This window comes from Aotus nancymaae, unplaced genomic scaffold (genome assembly GCF_030222135.1).
Source record: "Aotus nancymaae isolate 86718 unplaced genomic scaffold, 86718_ANA_hifiasm-v0.15.2.pri h1tg000053l, whole genome shotgun sequence".
NCBI lineage: Eukaryota > Metazoa > Chordata > Mammalia > Primates > Aotidae > Aotus > Aotus nancymaae.
In genome coordinates this window covers 23,296,905-23,321,595 of record NW_026988467.1, presented here as the reverse complement: position 1 = coordinate 23,321,595, position 24,691 = coordinate 23,296,905, and the positions used below count along the sequence as shown (strand labels likewise).

Below are 24,691 nucleotides of genomic sequence, written 5' to 3'. Positions count from 1 at the left end.
ATTTATAGAGTGCCTACAATGTGCCAGTACTCGTGTGTGCTCTCTATTAACCTATTTAATGTTCACCCCCATCCCCATGAAACAGTTAGTGGCAGCATCTAGAGCCAGGAGCTCTTAATCACTAGACTATACTGCCTTTCTCAGGATATGGTCAGTCCACTCCATAAATAAGTACCTAATTCCATAATTAAGCACCTGGGCACCAAGTACTATACTTAGAAAACAAAAAACACCTATTCACACAAAAACCACCATCAGAAAAACTGCTTTTACTCCAGCCATGCTCAATGTGACAATGCATGCTGAATTGCCCCAGGATCCTACCTCGTGGCTAAAACATTAAGCCAAAAACCTAAAAATTAAGGTCTTAAGAGTAAAGTCAAGAAACTGATACTTTTCTCAACTTTGATAGAGAGCAGACAGTGCTTCTAATATCTCCATCTTCTCTGCCCCTCATGTGGGTCCATGTATAAAAGCCCAAGATTTAAAAAAACAAACTAAACAGAACACAAGCCTATTCCCTGGGCAGGTAGACAGACTAGACATCTACAAGTCAACCTTTAAGTTTCCTGAATTCAAGAAACAACTTATTCATTTAGACCAAAATTACCAAAACTTCCAACCAGAAACTAGTTTGTTTTGGTTTCCTCTCTGCCCCATCACCTTTCAGAAGGTGCAGAAATACTCACAGGCAAGCTGGAGGGTCTTGACTGAAGGCTCAGGTTCATATCTTCTTGCCCTCCCTTACTGGAGGTCATTGAGGGGGCTGAGGATGCCTGAGACCCAAATGAATCTTGAGATAGCTCCTACAACAAGAAAAACAAAAGCTGTGATGGCCTGGTATTGATAAACCAGGCAAACTTCTTCATTGTGAAAGGGTTATTGGACTATTTCTCATGAGTGTGAGAGAAAGCCCAACTGCAAGCAATAGTATCTGAAGGCCAGAAAAATCCAAGCCATGGCTCTAAAGATTATCAATAGTGGACTCTTTCTGACAGAACTGTCACCTATTTATTGTTACCTACAGAGGGCTGTTTCTCGGGGTTAAATGCTAATGTCTGGCCAACTTCAAGTTAAATCTATCAAGGAATGAGACCAATGAAACCACAAAAATCATGCTAGAACCTCTGCATTAAAATGAGTACTCCTTCCTTCAAAGACATCACCTTGAGATATTTATTCCAACAATGCCACCAATACATAAACTTTTTAGTGGATCTGTCATCACTCAGTAATTTTTCTTCTTTGGGTTCTATAAAGAATAAAGCCCTGAATGCTATTTTAGGCTCTATTACTTATGTCTTGTTCACCAGACATAACTCCAAATGAATTTTTGCTATTTCCCCAAATCAAATCCACCCTCAAAAAATAAGATTTGCCACCACTGAGAATATGCTAAAAAGAATGTGATACCAGTTCTGGTGGCAACTGCAAATGAAGGGATCCAAGTATTTTGAGTGATAGCAGAATGGAATGGCAACTGGAGTGAATGCACAATACTGTCTCTCAAAGTGACTGTTTTGAAAAAAGACAACTCACTTGGATGCTCAAGTTCTGATACTGATTTATCAAAAAAGAACAAAAAAACAACAAAAAAACCAGTCTCATTATCTTTAATTTCTTATCCATCTATGAAACTTTCCACTGCCCTATTTCTTCATCATTAAGAAGAGCTATAGGTCTTATGTAGTTAAGGAGGTTATGCCTTTATTAATTCAATCAATCCAGTTAGCATGTTTACTCAGAGTTTAATTGATCTTTAAGTGCAAGTTAGAGAACCATTTTGTATGGCAAAGTTCTCATGGTCACACACGGGGAAGGGCAGGAGGCAGGGATATCTTACCTGTGGTGGAGGGAAGCGCTGCTGGGAATAGGCAGTTTGCTGGGACTGCTGAGACTGGGGCTGAGGATATGCAGCCTGCTGGGAGAGCGACGAGGGTGCTGGCTGCTGAGGTTGCTGCTGCTGGTAGGGAGACTGAGCCTGTGGCTGTGAGTAGGGGGGCTGGCTCTGGGGGTGCTGCTGTGTTGTGGACTGCTGGGAGGGGTATGGAGTCGGGGACTGCTGATGTGGAGGCTGGGATGGCTGCTGGGAGTATGGAGGTTGAGAGGGCTGGAGCTGCGGTGGCTGAGACTGCGGCTGCTGCTGATATGAAGGTTGGCCATGAGGGGTCTGGGATGGTGGTTGCTGGGAGTAGGGTGGCTGCTGCTGCTGAGGGTGAGGACTTTGCTGGTTGTAATATGGAGTCTGGCCCTGTTGACCATACCCACTGGGGCCTTGTTGTCCATAAGGAGGAATCTGCAGGAAAGGAAAAAATACTTTTAGTACTGACTCTCCTGAATGAGGAAATATGAAGTGTTTTGTCAGAAACTACACGCTGAGGATGAGTATAGAAAGTAAGCATGCCAGGCCCCATACTTAGAGGAGGCCCAGGGTTTTTCTCTCGTCCCTGCCTAAACTGAGCCAAGGAAGATGGCCAAGCTTGGTTTTTAGGTGGTTTGTTTACAAGTGGACTACACATTCATCCACTGAAAATTTACACTATTTACCATCTGGGCAACTAACATGAGTTTAAGAGCAGCTGTTTCTACAAATGAGCCTACTCTTTTTATCACAGCCTAGACTGTTTTTATAAGTGTTAGGAATCTGTAACCTAACCACAATGAATAGTCAATAGCAGCCTGGTTCAGCCAGCTGAAAACCTAAGGTTTAGTAATTCAGACTGTATAAATCACTAAGCTACTTTGGTTCTCTCTTTCATTTAGTCTTCATTCAAAAAAATATTTGAGAGCCTACTCAATTACTTGTACCAGGCACTATTTTAGGCACTGGGGATATATTTAGTAAGCAGGCAAAAAAACAAACAAACAAACAAAATATTACCTCATCTCTCCTCTATTAAAAGAAGAGACAATTTTCTATATTAAAGGGCATAAAGTCTTAGAAGTAAAATTTGATTTTATATTCTCTCCCTCACTATTTTCAGTATGAGTAACATTCAAATATACATGGCAGAAAACTTTGTCAACACAAAGAATGACAATAAAGAGATAATGATGTGAATGGCCCGACAAAAGGAGATGGATAAGGGGAAATCTTAACATTTGTAACAACGAAGTTAACATCTTTTCTGTTCAATCTTCCCCTTTTCTTCTACTCCCAGTAACATTCATTTTGAACCAGATGGCAGATATGCTGAAGGCCTTCAGAAACATAAAGGGCCTCTTCCATCCACAGGGCACATGGTATGAATGGTTTTCTTAGTAGTAGAAGTGCCTAGGTGTTCAGCCACTGCCTTTCATACCACCTCATTCAGAGATCACCACTCACTAGGTATAAGCTGGCCAGTCAGGTCAAGAGAAAAAGAGGTATGTACCTGTGACCAGGGGGTAGTTTTCCTTGGAGCACACATGGGATGGTACCCACAGCTTTGGCTTTGTTAGTAGCACACTGTAATTAACTGAGCCAAATGGACTACGTTCCTATCAAGAGGCTTGGAAGCCAAGGATATACTCTTGATTCTATAGCTCATAGACTAGATTTTGGACAGCAACAAGGGTCAAGGTAATCAAAATCACCATCTACCTGCTGTGTATAAGAGAGGCCGCCCATGGCACTCTGCGCCCGGCCCTGCATGGTCATCGGGTACCGCTGCGGGGTCTGGGACCCATATGGCTGCCCTGGGTACCCATGTCCTTGCTGCGGTCCTGACGGAGGTCCCTGTTGCTGCGAGTATGGGTTAGTCCCGCCATATGGCTGAGGTCTCATCTTGCCCATCTGATCCATTGGACTGGATGGCTACAAAATAAAGAGCATTTCATTAACCTGAGCTTTGACAGCCTCTGGCCACTGAATATACAATCCAAGTATGCAGGTTTTTTGAGTCTGTATGCTACAAAGAAATCCAGTTACTTTGAAAGAGCAATGAGACCGACCTAGTAACCTTTAAGTCAACTGACCTGCCTCAGAACCCTGATTTTGTCATTTGAAAAATGAAAATATCACCTATTTGTGAAAACACCTTGCAAGCTAAAAACTACTTTGTAACTGTGGTTACCGCTTGAGATCCAAGGGACAGGCCAGGTGCAAACAAAGGCCTTTCAGTTGGTAGAAAACGGTGATGCTATGCACTGCCATCACCTTGTTAAACACCAAAACTGATGTTTCAATATTATGACTGGGAATTCAAATAAATACACAAACATCTAGATGTTTCTATTCTTCCAATAATGGAAACTTTCCTTACACATCTATAGCTTGTTTGCACTATGGCACAGTTAAATTTATGCATTCTTCCAAATAAGCAAAGAAGCTAAGTGACAGTAGTTGAGAGAACGGTAACTCTGAATTAAGAGCCTTGTGAGTATCAACTGAAAAGCTCATTTCCTTTAATATTGAAGAGTTTAAACATATGAGGAGGACAGAACTTTTGTCTCTTTGAGAGACAAGAAGATTCAATGGTAGGCTGTCATGGAAGTTAAAAAAAACAAGAAGAGAGGTATAGCTAACACCAATAATGAAAGCTTAAAGTTCAATTCACAGGTATTTGATACAAACAGCTTTCTTTCCAGATCTTTGTGGAGCAACAGGTTCAAACAGCTCATTCACTTTTTGATATGCCTTTATCCTACTGGCACTCCAGAGCACACTTTCCCCTGCCAGAAATATCTACCTATATCTACTGGTGGTAGTGGTGGGGGGAGAGTTTCTCTAAGCACCTTTTACATACACACAAGATGAACCGTAGCATGGGTCTGACATAAAACTTTAAAACAGGATCTTCCTGTAATCCCAGCTCTTTCAGAGGCCGAGGCGGCTGGATCACTTGAGGTTGGGAGTTCAAGACCAGCCTGACCAACATGGAGAAACTCCATCTCTACTAAAAATGCAAAAATTTGCCCGGCGTGGTGGCTCATGCCTGTAATCCCAGCACTTTGGGAGGCTGAGGCGGGCATATCACGAGGTCTGGAGATCGAGACCGTCCTGGCTAACACAGTGAAACCCTGTCTCTAATAAAAATACAAAACTAGCCGAGCATGGTGAGGCATGCCTGTAGTCCCAGCTACTTGGCAGGCTGAAGCAGAATTGCTTGAACCCAGGAGGCAGAGGTTGCAGTGAGCCGAGATCATGCCACTGCATTACAGCTTGGGTGACAGAGTGAGACTCCATCTAAAATTTAAAAAAATTAAAAAATTAAAAATGCAAAAATTAGCCAGGCATGGTGGCATGTGCCTGTAATCCCAGCTACTGGGAAAGCTGAGGCAGGAGAATCGCTTGAACTTGGTAGGCAGAGTTTGCAGTGAGCCGAGATCACACCATTGCACTCCAGCCTGGGCAACAAGTGCAAAACGCCATCTCAGAAAAAAAAACAAAAACTGGATCTTACATTGGGGGTAAAGTAGATACTGATACTCTAGGCCTATCAATAACTGTCAAATGAAGTTTAGTGGTTCATTGATTTCAGCATGCATCAAAATCACCTGAAAGGCTTGTTAAAACAGACTGCTGGAACCCACCTCCCAGGACTGGTCTAGGTTATCCTTAGGGTTCCTCCCAGTTCTATTATTCAATGATAAGCTATTCTATAATTTAAGATGTGTAAGACCTTAAGACAACAACAAAACCTCCAAAATAAAGGAAGGGGAAGCTAAACAACTGGTTCTCTGTATGGGTTTTTTTTATTTTTTAAAATGCTATTAAGTGTTTTATAGTAGCAGTAGAGCTTTCATGAAGGTAAATGAATAAGACAATAAACCACAGGGGCTGTTCTGAATATCAAAAGGAAAAAAGAGAAGCAGAGTTATCTCTTAGACTATAGCTGAAATCTCAGCTAAACTGGTAAGCAATGATGGGAATACTTCTGCCCCATGTTTCTAAACTGTACAAAATCATAGTGAAACTGTCCCAAATCACTACTACATGTCAATATTATCACTGTTTCCAACAATCCTAACTCAACAATTTTTGCCCAAGTCTTACATCTATATCAGAAGCTCCAGTAAGTTCCCAATCATAATTTTAGAGCTACATAGATTTTAAGATTACTTAGAAGTTTGAATTTAACAACAATTAATAGCATATGGTCCTCCCTAGTACACCTGGCAATGGAGCCAAAACATCACCATTCTCTCCTGTAAAGAGCCTGGGGGCTTACATGGCCATATTATGCCATGTATCACACCGAGGTCCTCATCTCATCCCAGACTGCAGCTGCTGTCCATGTGGCCTCCAACTGGAGAGACTATGTTTGTTGAACAAAGAGACCAGCCTGCTCTGGGTATCTCTGTCAGTCTAGATCTCCCCACATGAGGGGCAGTCATTACCATGGTTACTATAGAGCTTTTAGAGCAGCAGCTATTAACTAGGGCTGCAGATTAGAATTTTCTGTGAAGCTCCATAAATGGCTAGGCCTCTCCCTAGAGATTCTAATTTACTGGGTCTGAAAGGGCTTGTGCTCTTCTCCAACCTCCTTAAGATCCTTGGACGAGTCTGGTGTATACTATTAGTTAAGAACCAGTGATCTAGAGAAGCACTGGCCAATAACATTTTCTGTGATGGATAACTACTAAACACTTGAAATATGATTAAGAAAATGAATTATTTTTATTTACATTTAATTAATTTAAATTCTCCTAACTATATGTGGCTAGTGGCTTATGGTAGTTCTAGGACAATGCTGTTCCCAAATCACTTCCACCACTCCCTGCTCAATAATAGTTCCAAACTTCCTAACTACTAAATCCTGTACAGTTTTATTACGTAGAAAGAGCATAGAGTGTAGTAATTTGACAGACTTAGGTACAAATCCTACCTCTCTCACCATCCTACCTTGAACATATCAGTTATTTAAATGCACGTAACACACTTCACACAGTGCCTGTTATTTAAATGTCCAATAAATGGTGGCAATTATTAGTAATGATAAACAGTGCTTCTACCTGGCTCTAAAGCCCTCTACAATGTGGTCCAGTTTTCCACATTTTTTCAGTCTTACTCCAAGATTCCCCACATACTGTATACATGCCCAGCTTTATGCAGTGGCATCCTGCCCTGCCCTCCCATCCACAGTGGCTTCTAGTAACAGAAACTTGACCTTTTAAAATGAAGCCACTTCCTGTATCTTCAGCACACTTTGATCTCCCACATTTCTAAATGCTCTATTGTAAATTCAGTTAGCATCCTAATAGTTAACACTTAGTTGCAGCTAACCATTCCAACTAACTGATTGCATTTCTCAAGACTAAGTTCTGGGAAGCCAGAGATCAGGTGTTTTATCTTCAAAGCTCTCCCAAATACCTAAGCACAGAGCTTGGGCTCAGTGACTGTTCAATGTGCGATGCTGTCCTATTCCAAGAAGTGGGTAGGAGACACTATGAGGACAAAGCCCAAATCAAACTATCTAGCCATAAGGCCAGGGTCATACCCTAAATCTAACCCTAACACAGGTTATGACTTTGAAGGTTAAAGAAAAAAATTTTTTTTGGACTGAAGTGAAAGAGATATAAGGATGGGAATATTCAAGGGAGAACAAGTACACTTTAAGGATAATCTGGCTGGGGGCCAGGGCATGGTGGCTCGTGCCTGTACGCCTTTAATCCCAGCACTTTGGGAGGCCGAGTCGGGTGGATCACGAGGTCAGGAGTTCCAGACTAGCCTAGCCAAGATGGTGAAACCTGCATCTACTAAAAATACAAAAAATTAGCCAGGCGCTGTAGCAGGTGCCCTGTAATCCCAGCTACTGGAGAGGCTGACGCAGGAGAATCACTTGAACCCATGAGGTGGAGGTTGCAGTGAGCTGAGATTGCCCCACTGTTCTCCAGCCTGGACAACAAGAGTGAAACTCCATCTCAAAACAAAAACACAAAACAAAAATTAACTGGGTGTGATGGTGCATGCCTGTAGTCCCAGCTACTCCAAGGCTGAGGTGTAAGAATCACTTGAACTTGGGAGGCGGAGGCTGAAGTGAGCCAAGATCATGCCACTGCACTCCAGTCTGTGCAGCAGAGCAAGACTGTCTTGGGGGGGGGAGGAAAAGAGAGAGAGAAATGAAGAAAAAAAAAAAAAAAAAGGCTGGGCACGGTGGCTCATGCCTGTAATCCCAGCACTTTGGAAGGCTGAGGCAAGTGGATCACTTGAAGTCAGGAGTTCTGGACCAGCTTAGCCAACATGGTGAAACCCCGTCTCTAACTAAAATACAAGCTGAGTGTGGTGGCGCACACCTGTTGATCCCAGCTAGTCAGCAGCAAATCGCTTAAACCCGAGAGGCAGAAGCTGCAGCTAGTGGAGATTACATCACTGCATTCTAGCCTGGGCAACAGAGCAGGATTGTGTCTCAAAAAAAAAAAAAAAAAAAAAGTTTATACCAGGGAGAATTTCAAAACTGCAGGGGCATCCCCATATACACTGCTTGAAAACAAAAGGCTAAGGACAAGTCACCTTTTCCTCTCTCACACGGAGGCCTGCACTCCCAATCAAGTATAGCTACTTACACAAGGGCTATGAAGGGTTCAAAGAAGGTCCCACCTTGACTTTAAGAATCTTTGTAGATAAAAATAAATGTACATCAAAGAAATTTTTATTCTAAAAATAAAATGAAGATGCTTCCTTTTTCTGGTCATCAGATTTCTGACTCCCTCCCATCACAAAAGGCTTATGATCAACAGAATATGCAGCCTGTTTGGCAAGCTAAGTATATATTCAGTTCAAACAATCAGATTACTCAGGTCTCCTGTCAAAGTTAGACATCCTGCTCGGATCAGAAGGGGAGGTACATGGGGACCTAACTCACACTTACTATATTTAAAATGATCGTGAAAGATTTGTGATTTGCAGTTATAGATGAAATGCCGTCTCCTAATCTCTTGTAACAGAGAAGAAGCCTTAAATCTTCACTAATCAGTTTTATTGGAAAGTAGCAATTTCAGGACAGAAAATCCCTACATGCAAGATACAAAACCCAGTATCAGCAGTCTGCAGGCACAAGGCAAGAGATGGAAACACCAAACCCTAGCTGCAAAAAGCCAGAGATTCCACTCCGGGAAAGACAGAGGAAATCCTTTCAATGGGAAACCACAGGAGTAGATTACTGTGATTACACTTCAAAAGCAAAGGCTCTGCCACAGAGACACATAATTGAGAGGAAAATGCTGCCCCTTCATCAGCAGAGTCGGGCCCCCTGCTACATACTCTCCTGCATTCATAAAAAACAAAAATAAAGGGGGAAAGAGTCATAAGAAAACTCCTCATCTCCATCCACCACTTATCTCCTTCCAGATCACCGGCCATGTTATAAACTGCCTGCCAAATGAAATGTATCAAAAGATGCAGTTTAGGGGCATCAAAGGCAAGGACTTCTAGTAGGTTTGTCCTTCTGAATATATTCAGAACAAACAGCTAGCAGACAAACCCCTTGCATCGGGAGTTCCCTTGCTCCAAGCAAATAGAATTACAAGACCCTCCAGACTAGTCAGCTACTGGAAACTCTTACAACTTCTTACTGAATCAAGGAAAACCAAAATGACCCTCAGAAACCGCTGAAATAACAGACTAGACTTTAAGGTGGACCCAGGCTAAATGTCTTATACCCAAAGTAACCAGCTTTGTGAAACTCACAGATTAAAATAGCTGCAAATTCTCCATCTGACCATGACTGAGACAAGTGCAGAGAAGACAGAGCCAAGAACTCAGAACTTCTAAGTAGAGATAAACCATTCACAAAAATGTACCACACCACGTGGCAATGGCACTGGGAAAGAGAAACTTCTTTTATTTAAATAAAAGTCCAACTAAGGAAAGCTCCAGTTCCAATCCAAGGATATAGAAAGTAGTAACCAGGCAGCAACCCTAAGGAACTAAATTTAGTACTCAACAGTGCCAAGGGCTATCAAGAATAAGAACAGAGAGGGATGGGTCAGGGGCTGCCAAAAAGGTGTCCATCAGAGAGGAGAAGTCTTGACCACCACTCATTTTGTCATCCTAAATGCTATTTGGGGCCAGTGTAAACCTAGAACCATAACCTTGGCTTTTGGACATTTAAATATTATTTCTTACTCCTTGTGCTTTCAATTTATTTCTGGCTAGATCTGTTATACGACTTTTAATAATAACAATTAAAAAAAATGCATCCCTGGCTCTTTAACCAAAAGAACCCCCCTAATTGATTCCCACAGTAATTAACCTGCATTTTACCTCAGAGAGCGGTAGTTAAGGAAGTCGGCACTGCTATTTATAACTCATCTCAAATTGAGGGCAGACTGCCTAAAATCTAACACATCCCAGCTGTACTCCTGTTTGAACTGGGGCCAAGGGAATTTTTTAAAGCAATCTTGGCACCGAATGAATGACACCAACAGTATGAGAGCGCGAGTGGTTGTGTTGTGGTGACGTAGCATTGGAGGTGGAATGGAGAGGGGGGCCAGTGTACTGTGATCCCTCTCGTGCATGCCTGCTGCTTGCTGAGTCCCAGTACAGTAAGCTGGGAACCGCCCACTGAGAGCCAAACACAGGAAAAGGCTTTTCCTGTGGAACGCCTTGAAGTGAGAAACACATGGCTAATCTGCATAAACTCGAAGCCACACCGCCCCTGCCAGGAAGGTTAGTGCTCGTAATCTCTGGCCATGAAGCTGGCTGCCTGGGAGGACTTGGACTGGCGCCTGATAACCCAGAAAGAGCCGAGAGAACAGATGGGTAAGGACCCCGGCAGAAAACAGCCCCAGGTCACATGACTTGCCACATGGCCCCGCCAGCACAAACTATTGTCTGGCTTCAGAGCTCCTATACAAAGGCACCCTGGCCTCCGCTTCCTGTGATTCCAGGGACAGGCGGCAGCTGTTGATCCAGTTCCAGTATGGGACCCTCCTCTGTGAGGGAGCATTCCAGGCAGGGACAAGTATAAAAATTAAGGCCTCTCCCAACCAACAGTTTTGAGCTTCCCAGCTCCATGTGGCTCACTTAGATCTTAGGAGTAGTATCTTAGGACAGACTAGGCTTCTACTAGAAAAAAAATCACTCTATGTACCCTGGTATACAAATGACCAGCATAAATCATTCTCATTGTCCCTTCTCTCCCCAGCCAAAGACATCTGTATCTAATGCCCCTTATCCTCTTTTCTCTATCACCTAGTAATTCAAGCCTTCTTTGAATACTAGTCAAGGACCCCCTAGTCCCCAACTGAGGAGAAATTGTCCAGAAACCTGCTGGTCTTAGTTCTACCCCTAGACCCTGCCTCCTAAAATAAAGAGACTACCTTTATCTTATCTTAAATAGTGGGGAAACATAACTGTTGATATGACCTAGGACAATAAGAGATTTCTAACTTCTCATTTGGCTTCAACAGAGACAACACTAAAGATTTTCTGAAGCCACCAGGCACAGTGGCTCACACCTGTAATCCCAGAACTTTGGGAGGCTGAGGCAGGCAGATCACAAGGTCAAGAGATCAAGACCATCCTGACCAACATGGTGAAACCCCATCTCTACTAAAAATACAAAAATTAGCCTGGCATGGTGGTGCACGCCTGTAGCCCCAGGTACTCGGGAGGCTGAGGCAGGATAATCTCCTGAACCCAGGAGGCAGAGGTTGCAGTGAGCCGAGATTGCACCACCGCACTCCAGCCTGCTGACAGAGGGAGACTCTGTCTCAAAAAAAAAAAAAAAAAAAAAAAGATTTCCTTAGGCCGAGCTGATGATTCTTTTCATTCATAACCTAGGAAACATACCTCAGTTTTCTACTTCACAATTTCTTCATTTTAGTTCATTCAAGTTCTAAACAAACTATCTGCCTTTGGTGAGAGAGGAATCACCAACAACTATTTGCAACTACCACCCTAAAAAACAGTTTTCCAAATGGGATAAAAATTGGCCAGATTCAGTGACTCAGACCTGTAATCCCAACACTTTGGGAGGCAGACTGCCTGAGGTCAGGAGTTTGAGACCAGGCTGGCCAACATGACCAAACCCCATCTCTACTAAAAATACAAAAGTTAGCCCGGCGTGGTGGCACATGCCTATAATCCCAGCTACTCGGGAGGCTGAGGCAGGAGAATCGCTTGAACCTGGGAGGTGAGGTTGTAGTGAGCCAAGATCTTGCCAGTGCACTCCAGCCTGGGTGACAGAGTGAGACTCTGTCTCAGAAACAAAAAACCACCACGAAATCAGTGAAAAGTTCTATCTACCCCATTCTGCTTACAGAAACCATTCTAGAAGATCAGGACACATTCCCCTTTGCAGACTTAGCCCATTCCGATGATATCCCCTAAAGCACCAGCCTGATCAAACCTCCAGGAAGGGGCTTGCAACCAGATGTCAAACCAAGAACATCTTGAAAGTGATGCAAAACAAGACCAAAGGCCTCATTCTCTTCAGGCTTAGAGATATATAGGCTACCATCTCTATCCTTCCAGACCAGAAGAGAAAACTCACTAAGGTTAGGAAAGGGAGACCAAAAGGGGAAATGTCATTGAATCATCTAGCAAAACTCAATCAGATTATGAGAACCAAACACAATAATACCACCTCACAGCTGTCTTAACAAAAAGAGGCATGCCAGAAAAACCAGGTGACTGATACTTCATTTCTTTGGCACCAGAAAGAGCCCTTCAAATAAAGCAGATAGAGTATCAAACTAATAAATTCCAACCAATGTTAAGTCGTTCTCTCTTCATCCAAAGCACTTTCATTAGCCACGTTTTCCAGAACAGGTGGCTATCATTTCCAGAGAAAACACTTTTCCTAAAATGAGGAAGATCACTTTTTTCTATGACCAAACTTAACTAACCAATTTCTCCCTATTTCAAACAAATTACAAAAGCCACTAAGGAAACCAAGTAACTTCTCTGGAAAAAAAATCCCTTCAGGTATGCTTAAAATCCAGGGTTAGGCCGGGTGTGGTGGCTCACGCCTGTAATCCCAGCACGTTGGGAGGCAGGCAGATCACGATGTCAGGAGTTCAAGACCAGCCTGGCCAACATGGTGAAACCTCATCTCTACTAAAAATACAAAAATTATCCGGGCATGGTGGCGTGTGCCTGTAGTACCAGCTACTAGGAAGGCTGAGGCAGACAAATCGTTTGCACCCAGGAGGCAGCGGTCACAATGAGCCAAGATTGGCCACTGCATTCCAGCCTGGGTGACAGAGCGAGACTCCAATCTCCAAAAACTAACAAACAAACAAACAAAAAAACCCAGGGTTATAAAAAACAATATTAAGACTCCAAGAAAACTATGAAACAAGATCTAACAAAATTAAACATCCCCTTCTTTACAACTTTTTATCTCAAAGGAAGCAGTATATAACCAGGTGCAAAGAGTACTAAACTGAGAGGTAGTACATCTGGGGTCCAATCCCAGTTCTCAAACCAACTTCATGAGGTAGTGGTCAAGACAATCAACCAGGTTGCACCTCAACCTCCTCAGCTACTCAATCCAATTCTACTCTTTGGATTCTCAATTAGCAGTTCTGGGATGGGGGCCCGGTCAGGAATCCCTTTTTTTTTTTGGAGACAGGGTGTCTCACTCTGTCACCCAGGCTGGAGTGCAGGGGTGCAATCACGGCTCATGGCAGCCTCAACCTCCTGTCCTGGGCTCAGATGATCCTCCCATCTCAGCCTCCTGAGTACCTGGGACTATAAGCACACACCATCATACCCAGCTTTTGTAGAGACGGGGTTTCATTATGTTCCCAGGCTGTTCTTGAACTCCTGAGCTCAAGCGATCTGCCAACCTCAACCTCCCAAAGTGCTGGGAATACAGGCATAAGCCACTGTGCCTGGCCAGGAATCAGTATTTTTAATCTCAAGAGATTCTTATGTTCAGTCTGGGGGCATTTGGGTTACACGGCCAAAGGTTAACTGACAATCAAATTAAGGTTGTATTTTTTATTTTTTTGAGACAGAGTCTCACTCTGTCACCCAGGCTAGAGTGCAGTGGGGCGATCTCAGCTCACTGCAACCTCCACCTCCCAAGATCAAGTGATTTTCCTGCCTCAGTCACCCTAGTAGCTGGGATTACAGGCCTGCGCCACCATGCCCAGCTAATTTTTGTGTTTTTGGTGAAGATGGGATTTTGCCATGTTGACCAAGCTGGAAGGTTGTACCTTTTTAAAAAGAAAAAAAGAAGTATAGAGTTTCACACCATTTGAGCAAGTCACGTCATCCTTTGGCACCAGAACCATCTGTAAAACAGGGATTAAAAACTGATTAACAAAAATATAAGACAGTTCAAATGAAAAGTATGTGAAATGCTTGTTATTGTGCCAATCCATCTCCAGCACAGTGTGTCTCTAGAATTCAGATGTACATTCATTTTCCTTAGCCAAACAATGGTCTGGAGAGGGTAGTGCCTGCCCAGTAGAGAAAAACCAGATATGTACCTCAGATTCCCAAATGAGAAACATTTTCAGTCAAAATCAAGTTTTCCCAAATTCCTATACTCAGTCTCAGATTTTCTTGTTCATCTGAGCAAGTATCACTAACATACTAATGCTTTACTTATTTATCTTGTTTGCTATCTGTATCCTTGACTAGAATATAAATTTCAGGTAGGCCGAGATAGAGTTATGTGTAAAAAACAAACAAATGCTCCCCTATGCCCAAAAGTAGGAAAGGAAAGGGGACTGTAGAAGAGAAAGTGAAACTCTAGAGGCCTGGCAATCCCTATCCCCATTAATGCTGAACTGAAATGCTTTGGATCTACAGGAGTGCCCCCATTATCCTTGATTTCGCTTTCTAAGGTTTAAGCTACCCACGGTCAAGCACAATCTGAAAACATTACATACAATAAGATATTTTGAAAGAGAGAGACCATAATCACATAATTGTTGTATTTTATCATTATTGTTAATCTCTTACTGTGCCTAATTAATAAATTAAACTTTATCATAGGTAGGCATGTATAGGAAAAAATATAGTATAGTCAAACCTTTGTATCCATGGGTTCTGCATTCATGGATTCAGCCAGTTTCAGATAAAAAATGTAGTTAGGCTGGGCGCGGTGGCTCACGCCTATAATCCCAGCACTTTGGGAGGCTGAGGCGGGCAGATCACCTGAGGTCAGGAGTTCGTGACCAGCCTGACCAATTTAATGAAACCCCGTCTCTACTAAAAATACAAAAATTAGTTGAATGTGGTGGCACATGCCTGTAATCCCAGCTACTCAGGAGGCTGAGACAGGAGAATCGCTTGAACCCAGGAGCAGAGGTTGCAGTGAACGGAGACTGCACCATTGCACTCCAGCCTAGGCAACAAGAGCAAAACTCCATCTCAAAAAAAAAAAAAAAAGAACACAAACATAATTAGGCCTACGATGTTTGTGCCTATGCCAAATGTGTACACTTTTTTGCTTGTCATTATTCCCTAAACAATATAACAACTATTTACATAACATTTACATTGTATAAGGTATAAGTAATCTAGAGATGATTTAACATATACAGGAGGATGTACGTATTAATAGTATATATGCAAAAACCATGCGATTTTATATATTCCACAGATTTCAGTATCCTCAGGGGATCCTGGAACCAGCCCCCCACGGATACCAAGGAGCATTTGTACATATAGGGTCTGGTACTATCTGCAGTTTCGGGCATCCAGTGGGGGTGTTGGAAGACATCCCCAAACAGATAAAGGAGGACTACTGTATGTGGCCAGTTCTAGGGAGTAGCTTAAGAGCTCTGCCTCTTCAGTGCCTTCAACTTTCATCTCTCAGTTTCCTCATCAACAGAACAGATAGTAGTAAGACACTTCAGCGTCAAATAAAGTAATAAAGAACAAAAAAACTGTTCCTCAAATCAGCTGGGCATTCTCTAGCCTCAGAGCCTTTGTATTCAGATCCCTCCACCTGGAATACTTTCTTCACCCAGATATTAGTATAGCTCACTTTTATGTCAAACATCACTTCAATGTGGCCTTCCCTGGTGAACTCATCTAAGATTTTCATCCTGCACACTCCTATACTTGGTCCCTGATTAACTTTTTCTCCCAAGCATGTATCACTAGCATACTACATAGTTCACTTATTTATCTTGTTTAATCTATATGTCTGTGTGTGTTTCATTGCTGCATCCTCTGGCACCCAGAATGTTAGCTATCATCATCCTACAGAAGTGCTAAATTTCTGGCAGTAGAGCTTAGAAATTTGTAGAACAATTAAGGTCTGTCCCATACGCTTCACTTAAGACCAGAAGCCCAAAGTCGTCAACTAGAGGTTAACTGACAATCAAATAAATTAAAGTTGTACTTTTTTAAAAAGAAAAAAACGTATAGAGTTTCACACCATTTTGAGCAAGTCACTTCACCTCTTGGCACCAGAACTATCTGTAAACAGGGATTAAAAACTGTTTAACAAAGATATGAAACAGTTCAAATGATAAGTATGTGAAATGCTTGTTACAGTGCCAGTTCACAAAGCACACACACAATGGACATTAATTCTCTCTCTTTACCCTCAATAGGAGAAATGGCAAAATGGGGTTGAGAGCAGTTTCAAAATACCTACTTAAAAAACATGAACACACAAGTCAGACACCAAAAGGGTTGGCCAGTCCAAGTCTCAAGCACCACCTACTTTCAGTCTGTTCTCCCAGAGGATTTTGTTCAAAGCTCCTTCCAAGAATCCTGACAGTACAGCCAGTAGTATTCAACCAGGGCAATACCAACCACTGAGAAGTGTTTGGAAATAAATGTATGAAAGTGCCTTTTTTGGTTGTCACAGCAACTCTATAGTGCTACTGGCATTTATTACCTGTGGAGCAAGATACCAATGTCCTGCAGTACAGCACCACAAAAAGAAGAGCCTTGCTAGCCAGGCAAGGTAGCTTACCCTGTAATGCCAGCACTTGGGGAGGGCAAGGCAGGCGGATCACCTGAGGCCAGGAGTTCGAGACCAGCCTGGCCAACACGACAAAACCCCCTCTCTACTAAAAATACAAAAATTAGCCAGGTATGATGGTGGGTGTCTGCAATCTCAGCTACTCAGGAGGCTGAGGCAGGAGAATGGCTTGAACCTGTGAGGCAGCGGTTGCAGTGAACAGAGACCGCACCACTGCACTCCAGCCTGGGCAACAGTGCAAGACTGAATCTCAAAAAAAAAAAAAAAAAAAAAAAAAAAAAAAAAAACTTGACCCTAGAGGGAAAGGGACTCAGAACTGATTAGCACCCATCCTAAGAGCTCAAGAGTACAAAGCCACCTACTAGACAAGGTGAGCATAAATAAAAATCCATTTTAAAAAATAGTTGTGTTTCTCTCCAATGCATTTATTACAATTGTAACTACATAGTTATTTGTGCTTATCTGCTTACATATTTTCTCCCCCCACTAGAAAGTACTCCATGGAGGCAGGAATTATGAATCCTATGTCATAACATACTACCTGATTCACTGTAGAAGCTCAGTAAGTGTTTGTTGCATTAATGTAAGCAACCAGCATGTGGCAGACACAGGTATTTCAAAAAAGATTCTGCCATATGACTGCTTACATTGGCAAGACCCAACTATTTGACGGGGTTTTTTTTGTTAAGACAGGGGTCTCCCTACATTGCCCAGGCTGGCCTGGAACTCCAGGCCATCTGATCTTCCTGCGTCAGCCTCTGAGGTAGCTGGGATTACAGGCGTGTGCCACTATCCCCAGCATAGTTTATGCTTTAAATTAAACAGCAATTCAACCACAGGACTGGTCAATTAAGTGAACTTTAGAAAGTTCTTATCCTAAAAATTCTGGAGAAATGGAAAATATGATCAAAGTCTAGGAAATCTTGATGGTACCCAAAGACACATTGGTACACTGCATCCCAGTATATGCTCAAAAATTAAAAAATTGTTCCCCACGTGAGGTGATACAGGTTGAAACCAGAAAAAGGTACTTCTTCCCACAGACCATCCTCTGGTGCTTCTACTAGGAAAAGGACCTTGGTATGGATGGACCACATGCCCAACTGAGCCTGACTGTCCTTTTGATGTTTTCTGCCCTACTTATCATTATTACCATTAAGTGATATGGTACACTTAAGGAATTTATGGAGGGGCAAGAGTAACCTTACAGAGCTTCACCCAGGAGCGTACATTCCAACTTTTTTTCTAAATGCATCTAGCTCTTCTAGTTTCTAAAATATTCCTCCCTCTTCCACGTTAAAATGATTTGTAGGTTAAGTGCTGAAAACAAAGTAAATAAAGATAAAAACTGCCCCTAGCCACAAAACTTCAGAGCCTCATTTTTTTTTTTTCTATTTCTCCCATTTTTATCTACAACTGCAAACTTGAGCTGGTCTTTCAGTTATACAAAAAAGATCCTAAATTTCTCTAATACATAGTTCTATATCCTGCCAAAGACTTTCCTTCTATACTAAAAAAGATATCTATGACCTATCTCTGAGCTGTAAGAACTTAATTTACATGCAGTCTGGGATTCTGTTTGTAATCATGCTTCTACATCAATCCAATCACATACTGAATTGTCTTTTTTTTTTTTTTTCCTTTGAGACAGAATTTCGCTCTGTTGCCCAGGCTGGAGTGCAATGACATGATCTCAGCTCACTGCAAGCTCCGCCTCCCGGGTTCAAGCAGTTTTCCTGCCTCAGCCTCCTGAGTAGCTGGGACTACAGGCGCACACCACCACGCCTGGATAATTTTTTGTATTTTTATTGGAGACAGGGTTTTACCGTGTTGCATGGGTGATCTTGAACTCCTGAGCTCAGGCAATCCACCCACCTCGGCCTCCCAAAGTGCTGGGATTACAAGCGTGAGCCACCATACCAAGCCCAAGAACTGTATTTTCATTAAAACACCAAGAAGCAACAGCAATGCCACTGTGTTTATTTCATTAATTCCTAGGGCTGCCTTGGACTACTTCCCCAAAATACTAGTCTTTCATTAGGTCCCCCTAAGTCCACTCTGAACTATATATCAGGCACAATTAAACAAGTTACAGAACAGGCTAGGGCATAGTCAACCTTTTTAAGATTATAGATGGGGCTGGGCACGGTGGTTCACGCCTGTCATCCCAGCATTGTGGGAGGCCAAGGCGGGCAGATCACGAAGTCAGGAGTTCAAGACCAGCCTGGCCAACATAGTGAAACCCCTACTAAAAATACAAAAATTAGCCAGGTATGGTGGTGCGTGCCTGTAGTCCCAACTACTCGGGAGGCTGAGGCAGGAGAACTGCTTGAACTCGGGAGGCATAGGTTGCAGTGAGCCGAGATCAAGTCCCTGCACTCCAGCCTGGGAGATAGACCTCCTGCACTCTAGCCTGGGAAACAAAAGGAGACTCAGTCTCAAAAAAAAAAAAAAAAAAATTATAGGCCGGGTGAAGTGGCTCAAGCCTGTAATCCCAGTACTTTGGGAGGCCAAGGTGGGCAGATCACGAGGTCAAGAGATCGAGACCATCCTGGCCAACATGGTGAAACCCCGCCTCTACTAAAAATACCAAAAAAATTAGCTGGGTGTGGTGGCATGCACCTGTAGTCCCAGCTACCCAGAAGGCTGAGGCAGGAGAATTGCTTGAACCCAGGAGGCAGAGGTTGCAGTGAGCCGAGATCGCACCACTGCACTCCAGCCTGGTGCCTGGTGACAAAGCGAGACTCTGTCTCAAAAAAAAAAAAAAAAAAAAAAAAAGATTTTAGATCATTTAAATCTTCAAGTTTTAAGGTCAGCAATTCCCGGGATGGAAAACCAGAATACTACAAATTTTCTAGTTCTTTTCAACGTTCCAAAATATGTTGGCATATACCAACATCATCTACACCATTGTCTATGCAGTACGTACAGGACACCCTGGCTTCATGATCCCAGGAGTATACAGGGCCAGACCAGTTACCAGTTGTCTTTTCAGAAGCTTACTGTCTCTCTTCTTTGCTGTCTCTGGCTAGTATAACCAAGTTGGGATGGATACTTGGCATTCTAAACTAGCCAACATTTAACCCTCTTTTTCCCTACCCACTTCGCAGTCTATTTTGGCCTGAAATTTCCCTTTGGTAAATGTGTTTGGCTGGATGAGCCCAGCTATCTCCATTTCATTTTATTTTAACCCAAAATACCATAATGAGACCACATATTGGTCACTTGAGGTTTTATGTTGGAGTTTTAAAGAAGCCAATTCAAAGTGGCACTGGGAAAGCAGAGGACTGAAATCAAAAACTGGAAAGAAAAACAATGTTACAAATCTGTCCTGGGCCAACAGAACCCCAAAAACAGATTAAGGAATCTGTCTCCGGACCAAAGGCAATAAAGTGGGAAATGAGAAGAGGTAGAGACCATTTAGGAACTTATTAATCAGAATAAACACTTCCTGTTAGCCAGGCCTAGTTAGGCCTTATTAGTTAATCAGACATAGACATTTCCTAGTTAGCCAGGCCTGTCCAAGAGAGGAAAGCAGATACTAAGAATCTTCACCGAAATGATGTTGGTCTGAAAGTGGTATACGTTGCATCTCCAGTTTTTTTTTCAGACATTTTACCAGCTCTGGTGTGGTTAAGTTACTGGAGTTTCCATGTGCTCTGCATTCTACTAACACAGAATTAGACATCAAAGGAGAAAATTAAAAAAAACAGAAACAAAAAAAGAAAAAGCCAAGAACAGAGAAAATAAGTGATAAAGTGAGTTTAAAACACACACACACACACACTCACTCCCTACTAAAGTACTGATCTATACATACAAATATGAAATCACAGATCAAACTGTTATTTCCTCCTGGAAACTACTGCCTTCATTGCAGCTGGGTCACAGTGATCACAGCTATGCTTCTCAGGCAGGAGGAAAAAGAGGCCTGGTAGCAGAAAACTTGTTTTTAATGGGAAGGACAAACAAACTATGTAAGGTGTTCAGAAAGTCCAAATGAATTAGAATACTGGCTCTTCCCTTAGTCTTTGAACTGTTAATGTTTATCACCCGACCACTTCTGTGCCAAGCACAATCATTATTCATTAAGTCATACAACTGGGGACAGGTCTTGGCTCAAATGTTCACCCCTCAGAGAGGCCTCATTCACTCCAGAGATGAGGTGGCTTGTTCAGGAATCTAGAGAGTTTATTAAAAAAAAAAATTTTGAGACAGGGTCTCACTCTCTTACCCAGGCTATAGTCCAATAGCACAATCAGGGCTCACTGCAGCCTCCAATTAACTTCTGGGCTCAAGTGATCCTCCTGCCTCAGCCTCCCAAGTAGCTGGGACTACAGGCGCATGCCACCAGGCCCAGCTAATTAAAAAATACACACACACACACACACACACACACACACACACACACTTTTTTTTTTTTTTTTTTTTGAGATGGAGTCTCACCCTGTTGCCCAGGCTGGAGTACAATGGTACGATCTTGGTTCACTGCAACCTCTGCCTCCCGAGTTCAAGCAATTCTCCTGCCTCAGCCTCCAGAGTAGCTGAGATTATAGGCGTGCACCACCACACCCAGATAACCCAGCTAATTTTTTGTATCTTTAGTAGAGACGGGGTTTCATTATGTTGACGAGGGTCGTCTCAAACTCCTGACCTCGTGATCCACCCGCCTTGGCCTCCCAAAGTGCTGGGATTACACGCGTGAGCCACTGTGCCCGGCCTTAAAAATTTTTTAGTAGAGACAAGGTTTCACTATGTTGCGAAGGCTGGTCTTGAACTACTGGGCTCAAGCAATCTTCTCATCTCAGCCTCACAAAGTACAGGGATTACAAGTGTGAACCACTGCTCCCGGCCTACTTAGAGGGTTTATTTACTAAAACTTCACAAGAAGAGACACAGGTAAGAAATTCACAGCAAAACTCAGACTGGCCACTAAGCAGTAGGGGGTGAGGAAGAGAGAGAGGTCAGTAAAGGCCTACTGAGAGACTACCAAATCACCCAAGGCCCTGTTCTCAGATCAGACAGCCATCACAGGCAGAAGGGACATTATGGCATTTAATTAGTGCTACAACACTGACCTTTAAGAGGCATTTTCTTTTTTATTTTTTTTTAAATTGAGATGTGGTTTCTCCATATTGGTCAGGCTGGCCTCAAACTCCCAACCTCAAGTGATCTGCCCGCCTTGGCCTCCCAAAGTGCTGGGATTACAGGTGTGAGCCACCACGCCTGGCTTTAAGTGGCATTTTCAAGAATCACTTTCTTGGGAAAGTGTACTGTATAGGTCGTATTTGGAGACCACCATAGTCAAGATTTGTTTTTTGTTTTTTTTTTGAGACAGGGTCTTGCTGCGTCACCTAGGGTAGATAGAGTGCAGTGGTGCCATCATGGCTCACTGCAGCCTCAACCTTCCTGGCTCAAGTGATCCTCCCCTCTCAGCCCCTAAAGTAGCTGGGACTACAGTCTCATGCCATCATGCCTGGCTAATTTTTTTTGTTTTTGTAGAGACAGGGTTTTGCCATGTTACTCAGGCTGGTCTTGAACTCCTGGGCTCAAGAAATCTGCCCAACTCAGCATCCCAAAGTGCTGGGATTACAGGCATGAGCCACCGTGCCCTGCCAGTCGAGATCTTAAAATACCTTCTCCACCTTCATTAAAATCCCAGGACCGCAGGTCCATATTATCTTTATGCCATGTTGTCAAAGAACTAAGAGAAGGAGAAATGAAAGGCAGGGAGCCCCCAAGTCCTAATAAACAAGCAGATATATTTTGTGACTAGAATTATGCATCACTGCATAGTAAAACTCCATCTCAAAAGTATTTTCTTTCTTCTCCCGTTACAGGCTGAACATTTATGTATCCCCGAAATTAGTATGTTGAAGCACTAACCTCCAATGTTACGGTATTATTAACAGGAGGTTGGGCCTTTGGGAGGTAATTAGGGTTAGATTAAGTCATGAGGGTGTGCCCCCATGATGGGCATAGTGCCCTTATAAGATCAAGAACCAGGGGCGCTAGCTCACATCTGTAATCCCAACACTTTGGGAGGCTAAGGTGGGCGAATGGCTTGAGGTCACGAGTTAGAGACCAGCCTGGCCAACGCGGGGTTACCATGTTGGCCAGGCTGGTCTCGAACTCCTGACCTTGTGATCCACCTGCCTTGGCCTCCCAAAGTGCTGGGATTACAGGCATGAGCCACCACGCCTGGCTGTGTGAGTGTGTTTTAAAGCACTGATAGCTGGTCAGTGACACGTGCTTGCAGCCCAGCTACTTGGGAGGCTGAGGAAAGAAGATTGCTTGAGGCCAGGAGTTTGAGAATGGGCTGTGATTGTGCCTGTGGATAGCTGCTGCACTCCAGCCTGGGAAACACAGCAAGACCCTGCCTCAAAACAAATTTTAATTAAAAAAAAAAAAAGAGCATTACAGGCTGGGCGCGGTGGCTCACACCTATAATCCCAGCACTTTGGGAGGCCGAGGCAGGCGGATCACCTGAGTTCAGGAGTTTGAGACCAGGCTGGCCAACATGAAGAAACCCTGTCTCTACTGAAAATACAAAAACTAGCCAGGTGTGGTGGCATGCACCTGTAATCCCAGCTACTCAGGAGGCTGAGGCAGGAGAATTGCTGGAACCCAGGAGGCAGAGGCTGCAGTGAGCCACGATCGCACCACTGCACTCCAGCCTGGGCAATAGAGCAAGACTCCCTCTCAAAAAAACAAAATGAAACAAAACAGCATTACAATAACTCAGATGTAGCTAATTTGAATTTGGTAAAAACCAATACTGGCTTTAACCGCTCAATTCTATCTCCCCTGAAATGAGAAGCAGGGCCCAGTGGGGACCTGGGGTCCTGTTTTTGGGGCAGGGAGCTGTCGAGAACTTCCATGGTAGCACTGCAATCTTCCTATGGCCTCCTGCCTGGAGCAGGGTGGTAGCATTCCAGGGGTGCTGGGTGCAAGGGAGGAAAATATGAGGTACATTGGCGGATGGACAGGAAGGAGAGGGGAGTAGTGTTGTCAACTATCCTGGAGGCTTGCTTCTGAAAAGGACTGTTGCAGAGTAGGAGAGAGAGTTGTGGGATTGACCAATCAGGAGTCATGTTAGTATTGTATTTGATAAACGAATAGTACTTTCACATATCTAATATTTATTACAGCTTCGAGGTAGATATTTTTCCTCATTATATAGTTGAGAATATAGATTCAGAGAAGTTCAGTGACGTGCCTAAAGTCATACTGCCCTAAGGAAACTTTAAACCAAGGTTTTAGAGATGACTCTGCTATGAAACTTCGTACGTGGCACTAAACTTTGTGTGTTCATTTCCCCCAAGTGGCAAATTAAGACAATAATCCCTGTCTCTTCAGCAAGTGCTCCATGTTTCTGGAAAAGTATTATCACTCTGCACATATTTTTCTAATTCAAGTCATTTTCACTCAGATCAAAGGGAAGGACTCTATCTTAGACCCTCAATCTTACTCCCAACCCCAAAGATCCCTTGAGAAGGAGTGGACCCAAGGACCAAATGCTGCCAGTTCTCACCACTGGAATCACAAGGTAGCTATAAACCAAGTGCCATGGCCATTCATCAGAAATCCAAAACAATAAAACCTTAAATCAAAGGGATGGAAGGGACTCACAGGAGAGAGCTCTAGGCACAATGTCAAATTGTAACTAAAGGCTTCTCAGTCTTTCACCCCATTTAAGAGTTCCAGGCTGGCGAGGCGCTTTGGCAGTCACGGTAGCTCACACCTGTAATCCCAGCACTTTGGGAGGCCAATGCAGGTGGATCACGAGGTCAGGAGTTCGAGACCGGCCTGGCCAGCATGGTGAAACCCCATCTCTACTAAAAATACAAAAATTAGCAGGGCAT

The 24,691-nt window shown here is 43.2% G+C and overlaps 1 protein-coding gene across 5 annotated transcripts in view; it reads right to left on the bottom strand.

Moving 5' to 3' along the window:
* ARID1A (AT-rich interaction domain 1A) overlaps positions 1-24,691 on the bottom strand; it is an 84,087-nt gene that overhangs the window by 46,128 nt on the left and 13,268 nt on the right. For 3 of the 5 annotated variants that reach the window (XM_012439921.2, XM_012439922.2, XM_012439923.2), the window contains exons 1-4: positions 14,092-14,944; positions 3,584-3,796; positions 1,844-2,296; positions 690-806 (exon numbers count right to left, since the gene is read on the bottom strand). In XM_012439921.2, the coding sequence (XP_012295344.1) occupies positions 690-806; positions 1,844-2,296; positions 3,584-3,796; positions 14,092-14,259 (951 nt within the window). In that variant the 5' untranslated portion in view covers positions 14,260-14,944. Of the gene's footprint in view, positions 1-689; positions 807-1,843; positions 2,297-3,583; positions 3,797-14,091; positions 14,945-24,691 lie in introns of those variants that run through there. The other 2 variants (XM_012439920.3, XM_012439924.2) reach the window with 1 other exon arrangement.